The sequence below is a fragment of the Nannobrachium achirus genome, assembly GCF_963921795.1.
Source record: "Nannobrachium achirus genome assembly, chromosome: 13".
Lineage (NCBI taxonomy): Eukaryota > Metazoa > Chordata > Actinopteri > Myctophiformes > Myctophidae > Nannobrachium > Nannobrachium achirus.
The window spans coordinates 47,978,774-47,991,763 of NC_137833.1; the positions used below are offsets into that span (position 1 = coordinate 47,978,774).

General features: G+C 42.7%; 2 protein-coding genes across 2 annotated transcripts in view; both read left to right on the plus strand.

The window, feature by feature from the left end:
- LOC308297399 (uncharacterized protein) overlaps positions 1–12,990 on the plus strand; it is a gene marked incomplete at both ends in the record, with an annotated part of 38,920 nt that overhangs the window by 12,408 nt on the left and 13,522 nt on the right. Inside the window, 5 exons of the mRNA XM_080740809.1 lie at positions 1,678–1,743; positions 4,581–4,660; positions 5,411–5,543; positions 6,038–6,367; positions 8,275–8,371. Coding sequence (XP_080596935.1) covers positions 1,678–1,743; positions 4,581–4,660; positions 5,411–5,543; positions 6,038–6,367; positions 8,275–8,371 — 706 coding nt within the window. The remainder of the gene's footprint in view (positions 1–1,677; positions 1,744–4,580; positions 4,661–5,410; positions 5,544–6,037; positions 6,368–8,274; positions 8,372–12,990) is intronic.
- Positions 8,613–11,205, plus strand: LOC308296707 (ligand-dependent corepressor-like; the record flags this gene model as incomplete). Its single annotated transcript, XM_080740035.1, has 2 exons — positions 8,613–8,620; positions 10,161–11,205. 2 exons carry the CDS (start codon positions 8,613–8,615, stop codon positions 11,203–11,205), a joined length of 1,053 nt encoding a protein of 350 aa, XP_080596161.1.

The window sequence follows — 12,990 nt, forward strand, 5'->3', positions numbered from 1 at the left end:
TCGACTACCTTAATTCGCAACTACTTGAAAAGGCTGTTAATTACCGACGCTGCTTCCGGAAATGGCAGTGTCCTGTTGATCCACCGTTTGCCACATGTCCACATGGTTTGGTTAAATAACACTCTTCCTTACCCTGTGTCTAATGTTAGAATTGGACTACAGTGTACGCTCCTACAGTACTCTGATTTAGGATTTGCTTCACTAGACAGATGCTGCCTCTGACCTCCTTAGCGCTTGGTTAAACACGTGTTGTAGTTTTGGATCTGGTGTGTATATATTGACCCTATGGCGGTAGGCAGACTTTAGCATATTGTATTATGCACTGTTCAGTGAAGGCCTGAGAAGGCAATGTGCGCCGTGAACTTGGAACAGCTGGGACTGCAAAACAAAATCTCATCGTCGTTGCGACTTCCGCCTCTTCCGTTGCTCCCTAAATGGATGGTAGGGGTGGGCGATATGGAAAAATACAATATCACGATATTTTCCCAAGCTGTATCACGATACACGATTTTATCACAACTTTTATTCACGTTGGTTTTTATGGTTATTTTTCAAGTTACTTGACAAAAACTAGACCCTCTGGGTTCCTTTTGGGTGGTCTGAATTCATCTTTACAAGTATGTAACTCTGAGAGTATACAAATGGACCGTGGACCCTTACAGGTCCATTTGGTTTCATTTGTATACTGTCAGAGTTAAGTGGAGACCTTAAAGTTTGAGAACTACCGATTTAGACCAAAATGCAGGTTTGAATTGAATTCTGCAATGAATCTCTGTATTAACGATTAAGCAGGATTCTTTACAAGGCTACCTCAGTTGTATCACAATATATACGATACCTCTGAAAAGGCATATCGTGGAGACATTGTATCGTCTCAGCGATAATTATCACCATATCGCCCACCCCTAATGGATGGACTTGTATGCTGTCATTTTGTCGGTTTATCTGACATGTTGTCCAACCCGCAGGAAGCCTGCTGCCTTCCTGCCCGTTTTTCTAGGTTTATTTTGGTGTTGCGTGGTGGTGGATTCCCATGAAACCGTCACAGCTCCCCCTCTGCAACAGGGTTCACGATACCGTTCATATCATTTCACCTTTTCCATCTCTCTTGTCAGTTTCTTTTATTGTTACAACATGCACTATAAGTGCACCCAACTCCATCCATAGTTGCTTCGGTTGCTTGGCAACTGGATGGGGATGGAGTCAGAGTGCACGTATTTACTGTTAAAGTAAAAAAACCTGCGGTGGAAGCCGATAATGTGTGTTTTAACAGGGGGAGGGGGGGGGGGTAGATTTTGCTGAGGGGGTTGTCAAGATGAAATGGAAAGGCAGAGATAAGCCTGGTTGTATGGAAACTGTATGATCCTACACACAGTGTCAGTGATGTGTGCTGCACACTTGGCCCTAATTGATGTATCTTCTTTTTTTTTCGCACAGCAAATTAATTTGGACCCTTGGGCAGAAATTGGGTTGTCTTAAGCAGTCGTACATTTTTAGAGTATTCTCTGCAGCTGTTGGCTTCTGTAGGGCTATGTCTGACTTAAATGATTAGACATTATGGTTGAAATATTTGTAGCCTTTTTCTTATTCTTTCTTTCGTTCTTTCTTTCTTTCTTTAATTAACATGATGTGTTTCCTGTTGTTGACTGATTTGATTGGCATTCTTCTGTTCTGTAGGTTTTGAGAGCATTCTGGAGGGTCTGTTTGATCCAGGGCTGGTAGAAGACCTGAAATTATTTAAAGGTAAGCAAAGATACATTCAGCTATATCTTAAGCATCACCAAAAACTGCTTTAGTTTAGTCCGACTAAAGTTGACTGCTTTAGTCAGCATTCCAAATGTAATCGTTTAACCAGTCTGGCGTTCTTATTTTGGAGATGTCATCATCATCGGTGATAATTCTCAAAATCTTTCAAATAAAACGGCAGATCTACCGTTCAGACTTGATGGATCTTGAGCTTGTAGATCGGTCATTTTGGAGAATTTTTGAATGGGGTCTTAAGTGGTGAATAAAGTGTTTTGTTATCTGTCCATAACAATGCAACACCATTGTACCATCTGGTGTACCATCTACATTCGCTCCCTCCTCTCCGCAAGGCAGCCCCTCTGGCTGTTGGAAAGAACATGCTTTGTGTGTTCTATGAAGTTGGTGTTTTGGATGGCACAGGGCCCATTATAAAAAGTCCACGATTCCTTCAGACTATTATGACAATGCATAATGTTAAATGAAACAATAGTGAGCATTATTCAGGTCTCCACGTCATTCCCCTGCCACAGTTAATGTAAATTACCAAGCAGCAGCGGTCTTTCATACCAGTTGATAAAGAAGGCTACTGGAAATGTAATGTTGGTTTAAGTCCGTGTTTCTCAATCTTTTTTGGCTTGAGTACCCCCTTTCCCTGATTTCTGAATCCCAAGTAACTACTTTACCCGGCAACAACAGTTTGGTTATAAAACTGTCATTAAAATATAAATAATAGTGGTATATGATACTATGATAACCCCCCCCCCCCCCCCATTTCAAGAATATAAAATCACAAATAAGAAATTGAGTGAAAGCGTTTCAAAACGGTTTTCAGGTCAATAATTTCAATCAAACAACTTTAAAAGACATCCCAGTTGCCTGGTACCATGTAATTTGGGTTAGCAACTCAGGCTCATATCAAGTTTCTCCATTTGTCATCATTAAACATAACGGTACATGTTTTCCCCCCCTAATTCAATTGTAGTCAATTATTTAACTATGAACAATATTAGCATGATTTATACTTGTACACTGGTTTAAGTGATAGTTTTCTGTAATCAGTCTTTTTTTTTTTATTAAAAGCTACAGTATATATTTCCATATGTAATCATTGCTATATAGAGTGTTTGTTCAGTTGCAGGGGTTTCTCCGTCTCTCAAGCTCTTTGGTGAACAAAATAAACGTTCAGGTCGGGATACCAATTTCTATCCAGTCAGGAGAGAGAACAGAACCCTGTGAAGATCATTTATCAGCCTCACTTTTGTGGGTTTCAGTTCCAATTTAGCTGCTGATTTATTTTTGTTTAGTCACTTCCAATTTCACTTGTTTATCCTGTATCTCTCTCTCTCTCTCTCTCTCTTTCGTTCTCTCTCTCTCTCTCTCTCTCTCTCTCTCTCTCTCTCTCTCTCTCTCTCTGACTGGATGAAATCGGTGTCCTGTTTACTAAAGAACAGGAGTGACAGGGAGACCCCTGTTACTGAGCAAACACCATGTGTTTGCTCAGTAACGGGTCTATATCTTAGAGAATATAGAGCTATTTTACACATAGTTAACAAAGAATGTAAGGAGATATCACTCGCACCCCCTTTGAATTGAGCATGCTGACTCGATTTCTTCCCTCTTTCGATTCAAAATGTATTGTGGGCTCGCTGAAAGCGAGAACACTGTTATCTTCATTATTTATCTATCAAGTTCTCCTCAAAAATGACGTAATATATCAGTCAAGTTCTCCTCAAAAATGACTTAATATATCAGTCAAGTTCTCCTCAAAAATGACTTAATATATCAGTCAGTTTCTCCTCGACAGTACAAAGGCAGGGCCTTTAGCCAATGAGGTGCAGCCAAAGGGTAGATCTTTGTGCCCATACATGGTGTTACATGCGAGCCCACACTGTTTCGTAGGAACATTATTTCTATTTTTTTTTTGCCATGGCCCACATTTATATTTAAAATGAGTGTTCATTAATTCATTGATGTCTATGTGGAGAAAACCACTATACTTACTCACTCTGGAACATTTGCTTGCTGTGTGTGTGCCCTGCCTGGATGTTATGCATCGATAGGTTCAAAGCAAATTTAGAACACCGCAGGTTCTGTGTTTTTACACACATCTTGTAAGGCTGCTAGGCAGCATGCTGTTGAGTTAATGATGGAGACCTGCACTGACAGAACAACAAAATTTGCAACGATAGTGTGTGTCTCGAGTGCAAGATAACAGTCGATGCATGTTTTTCCCCCCCAATTTCTTTTGTTGATGACTGAAGAAAAAGCTTATTTTTTAAAAATTAAATCTGTCATCACCCTAGGCCGATTACAGCCTACTAAATGCTGCCTAAATCAGTTCTCAGACTTTTTAAGAGAACATTGGTGCTAAAAAATTCAAAAGTATTCAAGATTTGTTCAACCACCGTTTTTTTGAAAAAACAATCTTGCTATCCACCTGTATCCGTGAGAATTTACTGTAGCATTATTTGCGGAACACTTCCGGTTAACAGCAGACATACAAGCTCACGTCGCGTCGCAGATGCAACCGTTGTGAGCTTGTAGATCACTCTCGGCTGCGGCGCCGGAAGCTGCCTGCACATTCTGCGCAATGCACGATGGGATGTTGGAAAGTTTTTGAAGGACATGCATACATATAATACACACATGCATACATACAGTCCAGAAATGTATAGATGGATATTGTTTGCGTAGGTCGAAGGCTAGGCCTGAATCTTGCTGAATCATCGGTCCAGATAAAACCTTGACTTGGATGTCCTTTATTCATCACACGTCCACAGAAAAGGTCAGAATGGTACAGTAACTGACGTGTCACTTTTGTTTTGCTGTCGTAGGTCGTGAGCCCGAAGCAGTGTCTGATTGGTCCTTTGACGAGAATTGTCTGTTCTGCTGCTTAAGACGTGACAAAGTGAAGGTAAGCTTTCTTGTCTCATGCACCAGTTTTTATGTTGCTTAGCATTCCAACCAGTGACAAGAAGAAAAAAGAAACATGAGCCTGCAGTGTTGTGAATGTATAATATATGTGCCCCTTGGGCTCTGTGCAGCCAGGATTTCCCAGCAGAAACTCCTTTTTTTGATATGTAATGTTTATATTGAGGACTAGGCCCTGTGGATGGAAACTGACCAACCATCTCCATTGTTGTATGCCAGGGTTCTTCAACGTTTTCGGGCCGAGGACCCCTTAGTTGAGAGAGAGATGAAGCAGGGACCCCCACAACCTTCTCATAGATTCCATATAGTTTCATCGTTTGACAGCACAATCATCAGTGTATTTTGGATTCATGTCCATTTGTGTTTTCAGATATTTAACCACTTGAACCGTCAATACTTAATAAACTTGACCTTTCACTCTGTACTTAGTCTGCTCTTTTTCTCCTCTACACCAAACCTTTTAGCCGAAAATAGCCGATCTACAAGCTTGTAGAGCTGCTATTTTTGGCTTAAGTCCTCAGAATATGGACGCTACAAGTGCTCCATATAAAAAAGTCACAAAGATTTGGAGGACCCCTTATAGGCCTACAGTAATTCTGAGGACCCCCTACGGGTCCCGGACCCCCTGTTGAAGACCCCTGTTGTATGCAATAGCCCCCTCCTGTGTATTCTTAATCAGTTCATTAATATCCTATGTGATTCTGATGACCTTTTTGTTTTGCCCTTTTGACAGGAGCACTTAGTTAGCTTAAGCAACCAGGGTCTTGAAGATACACCGAAACCTCTCCTGGTTAAAGACCAGACCAAAATAAACAGACTAGAGAAGCAAGCTGAGGAGTTCCTAAATGCAGTCCTCTACAGAAAGGGTGAGTTTCTATATCACAGATGATGACATTGGAAGTGGATGTCTAATTTATTCTCCGTACACACATAGACATCAAAGGGGGCTTGAGCTTTTATCCACCTGTAAAAACTGCCCTCTCTAGACCGTGAATGCAGTTTTCACTATGGTGAAATAAATGCAAATGCCCTCTTTCCATGCCATACCTGAAGGCAGCATTCAAGAGAATTGACTTGGCCAAACTCTCCTGAACTTGAACGCAAGAGCTTATGTTGAAAGAATTGCATTCTTCGTGTAGAAATCCATGCCATTATGTCACATCTCCAGTATTGACTTGATTATGCTTAGTTCAGTGTGGCGTCAAGCATCGAAAATTCACCAAATTTTTCACCAAAAGTGCCCTTTTTAGAAATTTCAGGCCCTGTCTTTCTAACATTCTCTGCACGTCCCTGGTGAAATGTGTCACTTGAGTGTTGTCAAACTGTTTTGCCCTTGTGCCCCTTGTGTCCTCTCTCTCAGATGTCCCAAGCTTCTCGGACCCTCACATTCCAATAGTGGCTCGGGAGATCATGCAGAGAATGATCCGCCAGTTCGCCGCCGAATATACCTCAAAAACCAACTCCACTCAGGACAGCCTCTCGGATCCGCAGCCCTCCACTGACCAAAGCCTGGCGCGCCCGCCCTCGTTCCTGGGGGCACCACCACCGCCGGCTACCAGCCCCGCTGCCCCCCTCGCCGCCTCCGCCGCACACAGCCAGAACCCGGTCCTCAGCAAGCTCCTCATGGCCGACCAGGACTCTCCTCTTGACCTCACCGTCAAGAAGCCCCCGGCTGAGCCCAGTGAACAAGGTATGGTGAACGTTGCCACGCACCGATATGGTGACGAATATCGCTGAGACGATACGATGTCTCCACGATATGCCTTTTCAGAGATATCGTATGTGTCGTGATACAATGAGGGAGCCTTATCAAAAATCAAATGTTGAATTGTTAATACAGAGATTCATTGCCGAATTCATTTAAACCTGCATTCAGATTCAGATTCAGATTTCTTTATTAACCATTGTGTAATACACATAGGAATTTGCTTTGGCATACTACATTTTTGCATTCAAATCAATTTTTTTCACATATAACATAAACAAAAACAAAAACAAACAAACACAAAAACACCGACAGAACGCAACACGTAGTCACCACAGCTGCCATGGACGGCGCTATCTTGGATTTAGACCATTTTGGTCTAAATCAGTAGTTCTCAAACTTTAAAATGTCAAGGTCTCCCCTCATTTGTATACTGTCAGAGGTACATACTTGAAAGGGTCAATTTAGACCTCCCAAAAGGAACCCAGAGAGTCCCTGGACCCCACTTTGAGGACCACTGTTCTAAATGGTCTGTTACTCCTTTTTCTTTTAGTTTTTGTTACCTTGTAGTGGTTGTACTCCTAAATGGTCACGCCTAAATGGTCATGACTTGTGCAAATAAAACAAAGTTCCGTTTTCACTGCATCCATATTGACATAAATAATAGGGTAATGTTACATCCTGTACAGGTGTTACCAATGATGCTAATTAAGGCCCTGCTTTGTGTAGCAGAGCCTTTCCAGAGAGCCAACGTGCAAATAGCGGCACCCTAACTCTGTTTGATCTGAAAGGAACGCCGTCTTAATTAGTATCATTGGTAACACCTGTGTCTACACTAGTACTTCATGCCAATATTGGCTGCAGTAAAAAAATAAATAAAGAAGAAAAGGTCTATTTAGTGCTACAAAGTCACTAGGATACCAGGTAAACATCAAACCAAGTATCTGTCTAAACAACATGCACTCTAAATAACATCATTTCACAGCTTGGGAGCCAGGGGAGAGAAGAGGCTAGGATGTGGAGCGGGGCCCATAGATATATTCAGTGGTGCAAAGTAACTAATTACATTTATTTAAGTACTGTTCTTCAGTACAACGTTGAAGTATTTGTACTTTACACAACTAGCCGCCTGGAACGTGCCTTGTGCTGCTCTGATCAGTCTGTCCCTCCCTCTGTGGATGATCCGTTGATTCTGAATCTGTTCTCAACACTCTCACTCACTACTCGGTGTCCCACGACTGTGAACCGGATCCCATCATTCATTTAAAAGAGCCGTTCAAAAGAGCCGATTTGTTTGCGAACGTCACATCTCTACTGCACTGCCTGCCTGCCGGCTACTCTCGGGGCAGAGCTGAGCAGCGGAGAAGTTTTCTTTTTAACTGTGATATCGGTGTGTACTCGGAAACACTGTATCGTGACAACCCTACTCCTACTCCTAGGCTGTATGCCTATTGAAGCAGGGTGTCTCTCCACAATTAAAATCCTTATTACTTGCTGAATTTTCAAAAGGACTAAATACATTGACAATTTCGTTAACAAATAAAAACTAGACTAAAAATGTTAGGGAGGGACCAGTGGAGAAGAGATCCAGTAGAACTAAATGGCAAGTCATTTTATGTTGCGCTCGGGTGTTGCGCTCTAAAAATAGCTGATCTACAAGCTCGTAGATCAACTATTTTCAGCATGCAGCCAAGTGTAAAATCAGCCATTACGTCACCATCAAGGCCTGCCAAAATACATTTTTGTTAAATCAACTGTAGATTTAGTTCTTAGGAGGATATTTAGTCGACTAAAACATTTCACATAAAATACGACAAAAACTGAATTAAAAATGTATTTAAGACAAAATGTCCTCTCTAAATCAACAATGGTGCCTTTACATCTCTTTCCAGATGGAGTCCTTGACCTGTCCCTCAAAAAGAACCGCCACAGCAGCCGCCTGTCTGTCCACAGTCCTTACCAGTCTGCACCAGCATCTACAATCAAAGGGTAAGATAACCTCCTGTCCATGGTCTACTGCAGGCCTTGAAAAGTGCACTGACTGTCTTTTGCCAAATTTGATTTGTGATAATCATTGTCCATTTCAATCATGAAATCAAATACGAGATTAAGCTTTTCCACCGTAATAACTTATTGAATTTCTGACGCAAATAAAAAAAATAAAAAAACATGCAGTAGATTATATAAAAAAAAAACAACACACAATCTAATTAGGTATTGATTGACTCCAATGAGGGAGTATGTCAATAGTAGAAGCATTTAATGTTGCCACGGTGTCTATAATTATTATAATGCATGTCATGCAGTAATGGCTTGATAAAGTCCTTACTATAACTTAAGATTTGTCGCATTGACAGCACTTCTAGAAAAAAGGAGTTTCTGCACATCAATCTAAATCTATTTTGGACACAGAGCATTTCTGATTCATCTCAATTGAACCAGATTAGCAGGCCACACTCCTGTCCTAAATAGTCTCAATACAAACAACTCAACTATTCTGTTCTTCATTTAAATGAAACACTCAAACCAATGTCTTTTTAATTGAATCATAAAATACATTGGTTAAGTCTTGACTTTATTTCATAACCCATGATTCTGTTTCCGTTTTCCCCTGAGGCAAATCCTCTCGACATTATGCTTTGGCCTGGGTGTTGGTGCATTTGAAACTGAACATGCCTGTAATTCAGTTCTGATTTGGATTAATTAAACACCAGTTGCTTTACGCCCTCTGTCTTGGCTGCCGTGGGATTACACGCAATCGTAAATGATGATCATTCTCTTTTAGCAGAATAGAGCAGCCTGCGGTTTAGATCTGGCTCAATATGTGAACCAGATATTTGGATGACGATATCTAGTTCTCATACGGTCCTATCCTTGAAGGGTTGAGCAAAACCAGTCGCATGACACAATCAGGAATTATTTAAATGAAGGAAAACAGAACCTCAGAAGTAATTTCATGTCAACACTTAAGTGTTCAATACACACCAACAGCCCATTTTCCTGATTTGTCTGACATTATTCGTTCATTATGCCTCTGTCATCTTATCACCAATCACATGTGATTACCTGTTTTCCACCTTTTTTAATCAACAAAATGTGGTGCATTTCTTACCATGACCGAATGTCTGATTTTTGCATTGGCAATTCTCTTAACGGAGGGTCTTTTCACTTGGACTGAATATTCTAAACATCCCCATCTTCGCTGGCTAACTCTTTTATTGCTGTGCTTGTTCAGTGGTAACGTCACACACAAAGGACCCAGGGCTGTCCTTGCAGTAGTCATCTGGAAAACACATAGTCATTGTGCCCCGCTCCGCTGCTACATGACAGAGTGCTTCACTGCAATACTAAAAACATCTAACCTCCACCGGAACACATCCCTCTTTCTGATAACTCCTTTATTTTTCCTTTTTTTTTCCCTTCCTCTTCTTGTTTTGTTTTCCCCTTTATTGTTTGCCCTTGCCTTTTCTTTTGTTTTCTTCTTATGTTGATGGAACGTTTTGTGAACGGAAATCGTCGAAGCAAACTAATAAACAAATTCCCAAACTTTTGAGCCTTTTTGTTCTTAAAAAAAAAAATCACACACGACTGCACCTCCCCCAACATTTTATTGAAAAGATGGTGATGTTACCCAAGCAAGGTCATCAAATAAAGGAGTGGCCAACGTCCTCCCCTCCCCAACCCATCGTCCTTTTTTTTTAGAAAAGGCAAAAAAGAAAAGAAAAAAAAAAACACTGTGCAAGCTCTGCTTACACCCAATTTCCTTCCATCCAATCAGGCGATCGTTGAGAGCGGACGGACAAGTGGGGCTGTTTATGAGGAGCCTACAGGATGGGAGGAGGTGGGAGAATAGCGGCCACTCCGACCATTATAAGACTGCCCAGCCTCTTGCTTACTCACTGCACATCAAAGAGGAGGAGGTTGGTCTGGCCCCGGAGAGCGACCCCGAGTCACCTCCGAGTCAGAACCACCGCTCCAGCCCCGCCGCCTCGGACCTCTTCGGAAACGGCTCTGCTGCGTTGAACTCTCATTTCGGGGCCTTGCTCAAGCTCCGAGCCAACAACTGCGAGGCCGGCGAGCACCTCAAGGACCTGCCCAGGCTGCTGGAGGCGGCCGGGCTCTTCTCCAAGTCGCTGTCCTGCGGGAAGGGGATTCTCAGCGAGGCCCACCACCACCGAGACCACCCGGGCCTCTCCCACTCACCCTTTGACCTCAAGATCCCCCAGGTGCGAGGCCTGTCCGTCGGGTTGGACGCTCCGCCCTCCTCGGAGCATCCGGCGTCGGTCGTCTGCGAGGACGGCCTGGGGAAGAAGCTTCGCTCTATACTGCCCAAGCACGGCCGCAAAGGGAGCAATGGAGTGTTCGACGTTCCCGGCGGCGAGAAGGATTACTGGGCTTTCGACGCGGACCGACAGGCGCTGGGCGGCAACTATCCCGCCCTCGACTCCGAGTCAGATCTGGGGAAGCAGCCGAGGAAGAAGCGAGGGCGTTACCGCCAGTATAACACGGAGCTGCTCGAGGAAGCTATCACTATGGTTATGGGCGCGAAAATGAGCGTGTCCAAGGCCCAGTCCATCTATGGGATTCCACACAGCACCCTGGAATACAAGGTTAAAGAGCGATTGGGGACATTGAAACATCCCCCCAAAAAGAAACTGAGGCTGCTGAGCCAGGTAGAGGAACAACAGGGCGCTCTGTCGAAGTCCCCGGAACGCAACGAGGGAGTCCAGTACTCGCAGCACACTGTCTCTGAGACATTGGAGTGTGCATCAATGGAGGACGGGGGAGAGTTGTTCACTACAAGCACCTCCCCTGATGTGTAAACCAGATATCACACTAATGATTTATTTTTAACAAGGATGACTTTCATGTTGCATTTGACAGACTGCAGCAGAGGCAATGTTGTCTTTCCGTCACAGAACTAGTGTATAATTATTTAAAAAAACTGTTATTTATTAACTTATTTTATTCGATCTGACCTCCTCTCTTTTTCTTAAACACTATAAGTGACTCACTACACTCGCCCCCCAAAAACAACCCATTAGGGATTTTAAGCACTCCATGACAGAAAATGCTGTTTTATATATAGACTGAATTTAGCCATCCCTGTCTATAAAAAGATCATCCTAATGAAATTGGTAATACATGGAATCAAGTCTTGGCAAGTGGCGCCCCTTACTGCCCTCTGCCGGTACTGTTTTCTTTAATGGCACTTGTGCAACAGTAAAACATCTTTGCTGCAGATGAGCATGCTGAGCGCTTGTAAATAATAACTTGATGCCGAATTTAGATGTTTCGTCGTAAAGAAAAGGATGTCTTATACTTTTGTGATCTTAACATACAAACACTATGGATGACGGACTTGCTTTCTGTCACTGTTTCTGCAAATGCCCTCCAGAGATTTGCAAATGGCCCGCCACCCCAAAGCCCCAAGGAAATACACTGTAGACGCCAGGGCAATAGCGTGTGATCCAGCACCTTTTTAGATTTCAAATACCTTTTTTTATTTTTGTAGTCCGTTTGTTGGAATGAGATGTTCTCCTCTTGTCCAGAGTTTCACCTCCCGCTTTGGTCCAAATATTAAGCTAAGAGCTAACCTTCAAAAAAAGCACACCCCGGATCATTTTCCACCCTAGAAATGTGATGTAATCTTTTCTGCACAGTATGAGTAGTGACAACTTGTAACTTTTAATAGCCTTCATCACACCTCAGGATACATTTATTTGTTTGGCGTGCGGTATTTGTCCGTGAAAAAGAATTGTTTCTATCAGGAAAGTTTAAATCTTATCGATTTCAATATACACACAAACATACCTCAAACCTCAGATATACATGTATATATCTCGGTGCCTCATGTTAATGGATATTCTCAGTCAACTTAAAAGAAAACCAGGAACTATTCCATCCCCTAGTCCTCCTTTTTTCTCTCTGTTCTTTTTGAGAAAAATAAAGAAATGTATTTTATTTACCGACAAATACCCACGCACGCCTTACTACTATCAGGTGTCTTCACAGTCTACCTTAACCGGCTATCAGTAGTGTGTCAACACCAGTTCAAGCCTTCTGATCATTTTCTCATGCGTTGTTGTAGGGCAGGGTTCCCCAATAGGCGGCCCGCGGGCCATTTGCGGCCCGCGGGGGGCTACTGTCTGGCCCACGTAACCCCAGTAATAATGGTGGTATAAGAGCAGCAACAACACTAGTATATCGTCGTTGTCGGGTGGAAATCTTGTATCTCAAAATTTGTACGTTCTTTCGCAAATCATACAAGGCCGTCGCACAAACGTAGTGAAAACAGCAGATCTACAAGCACACAACGCCTCGCACCGCGAGGCGTTGTGTGCTTGTAGATCGGCTGTTCTCACTAGTTTAATTCATTTTTAAAATGATAAATTCAAAACGAACGGTTTTGGACATACAAGATTTTCACCCGACAACGACGAAAACTGTCGCTGGAGTAGTGGGAACGCCACTGTCGCCCCCTGCAATGTTGTGGCCCTCGGCTTGGTACCCTAGACATAATTCGGCCCTTGGGGAAAACTAATTGGGGAACCCTGTTGTAGGGCTTCTCATTTACAGACTTCATACTTTAAATCAGGTACAATTTG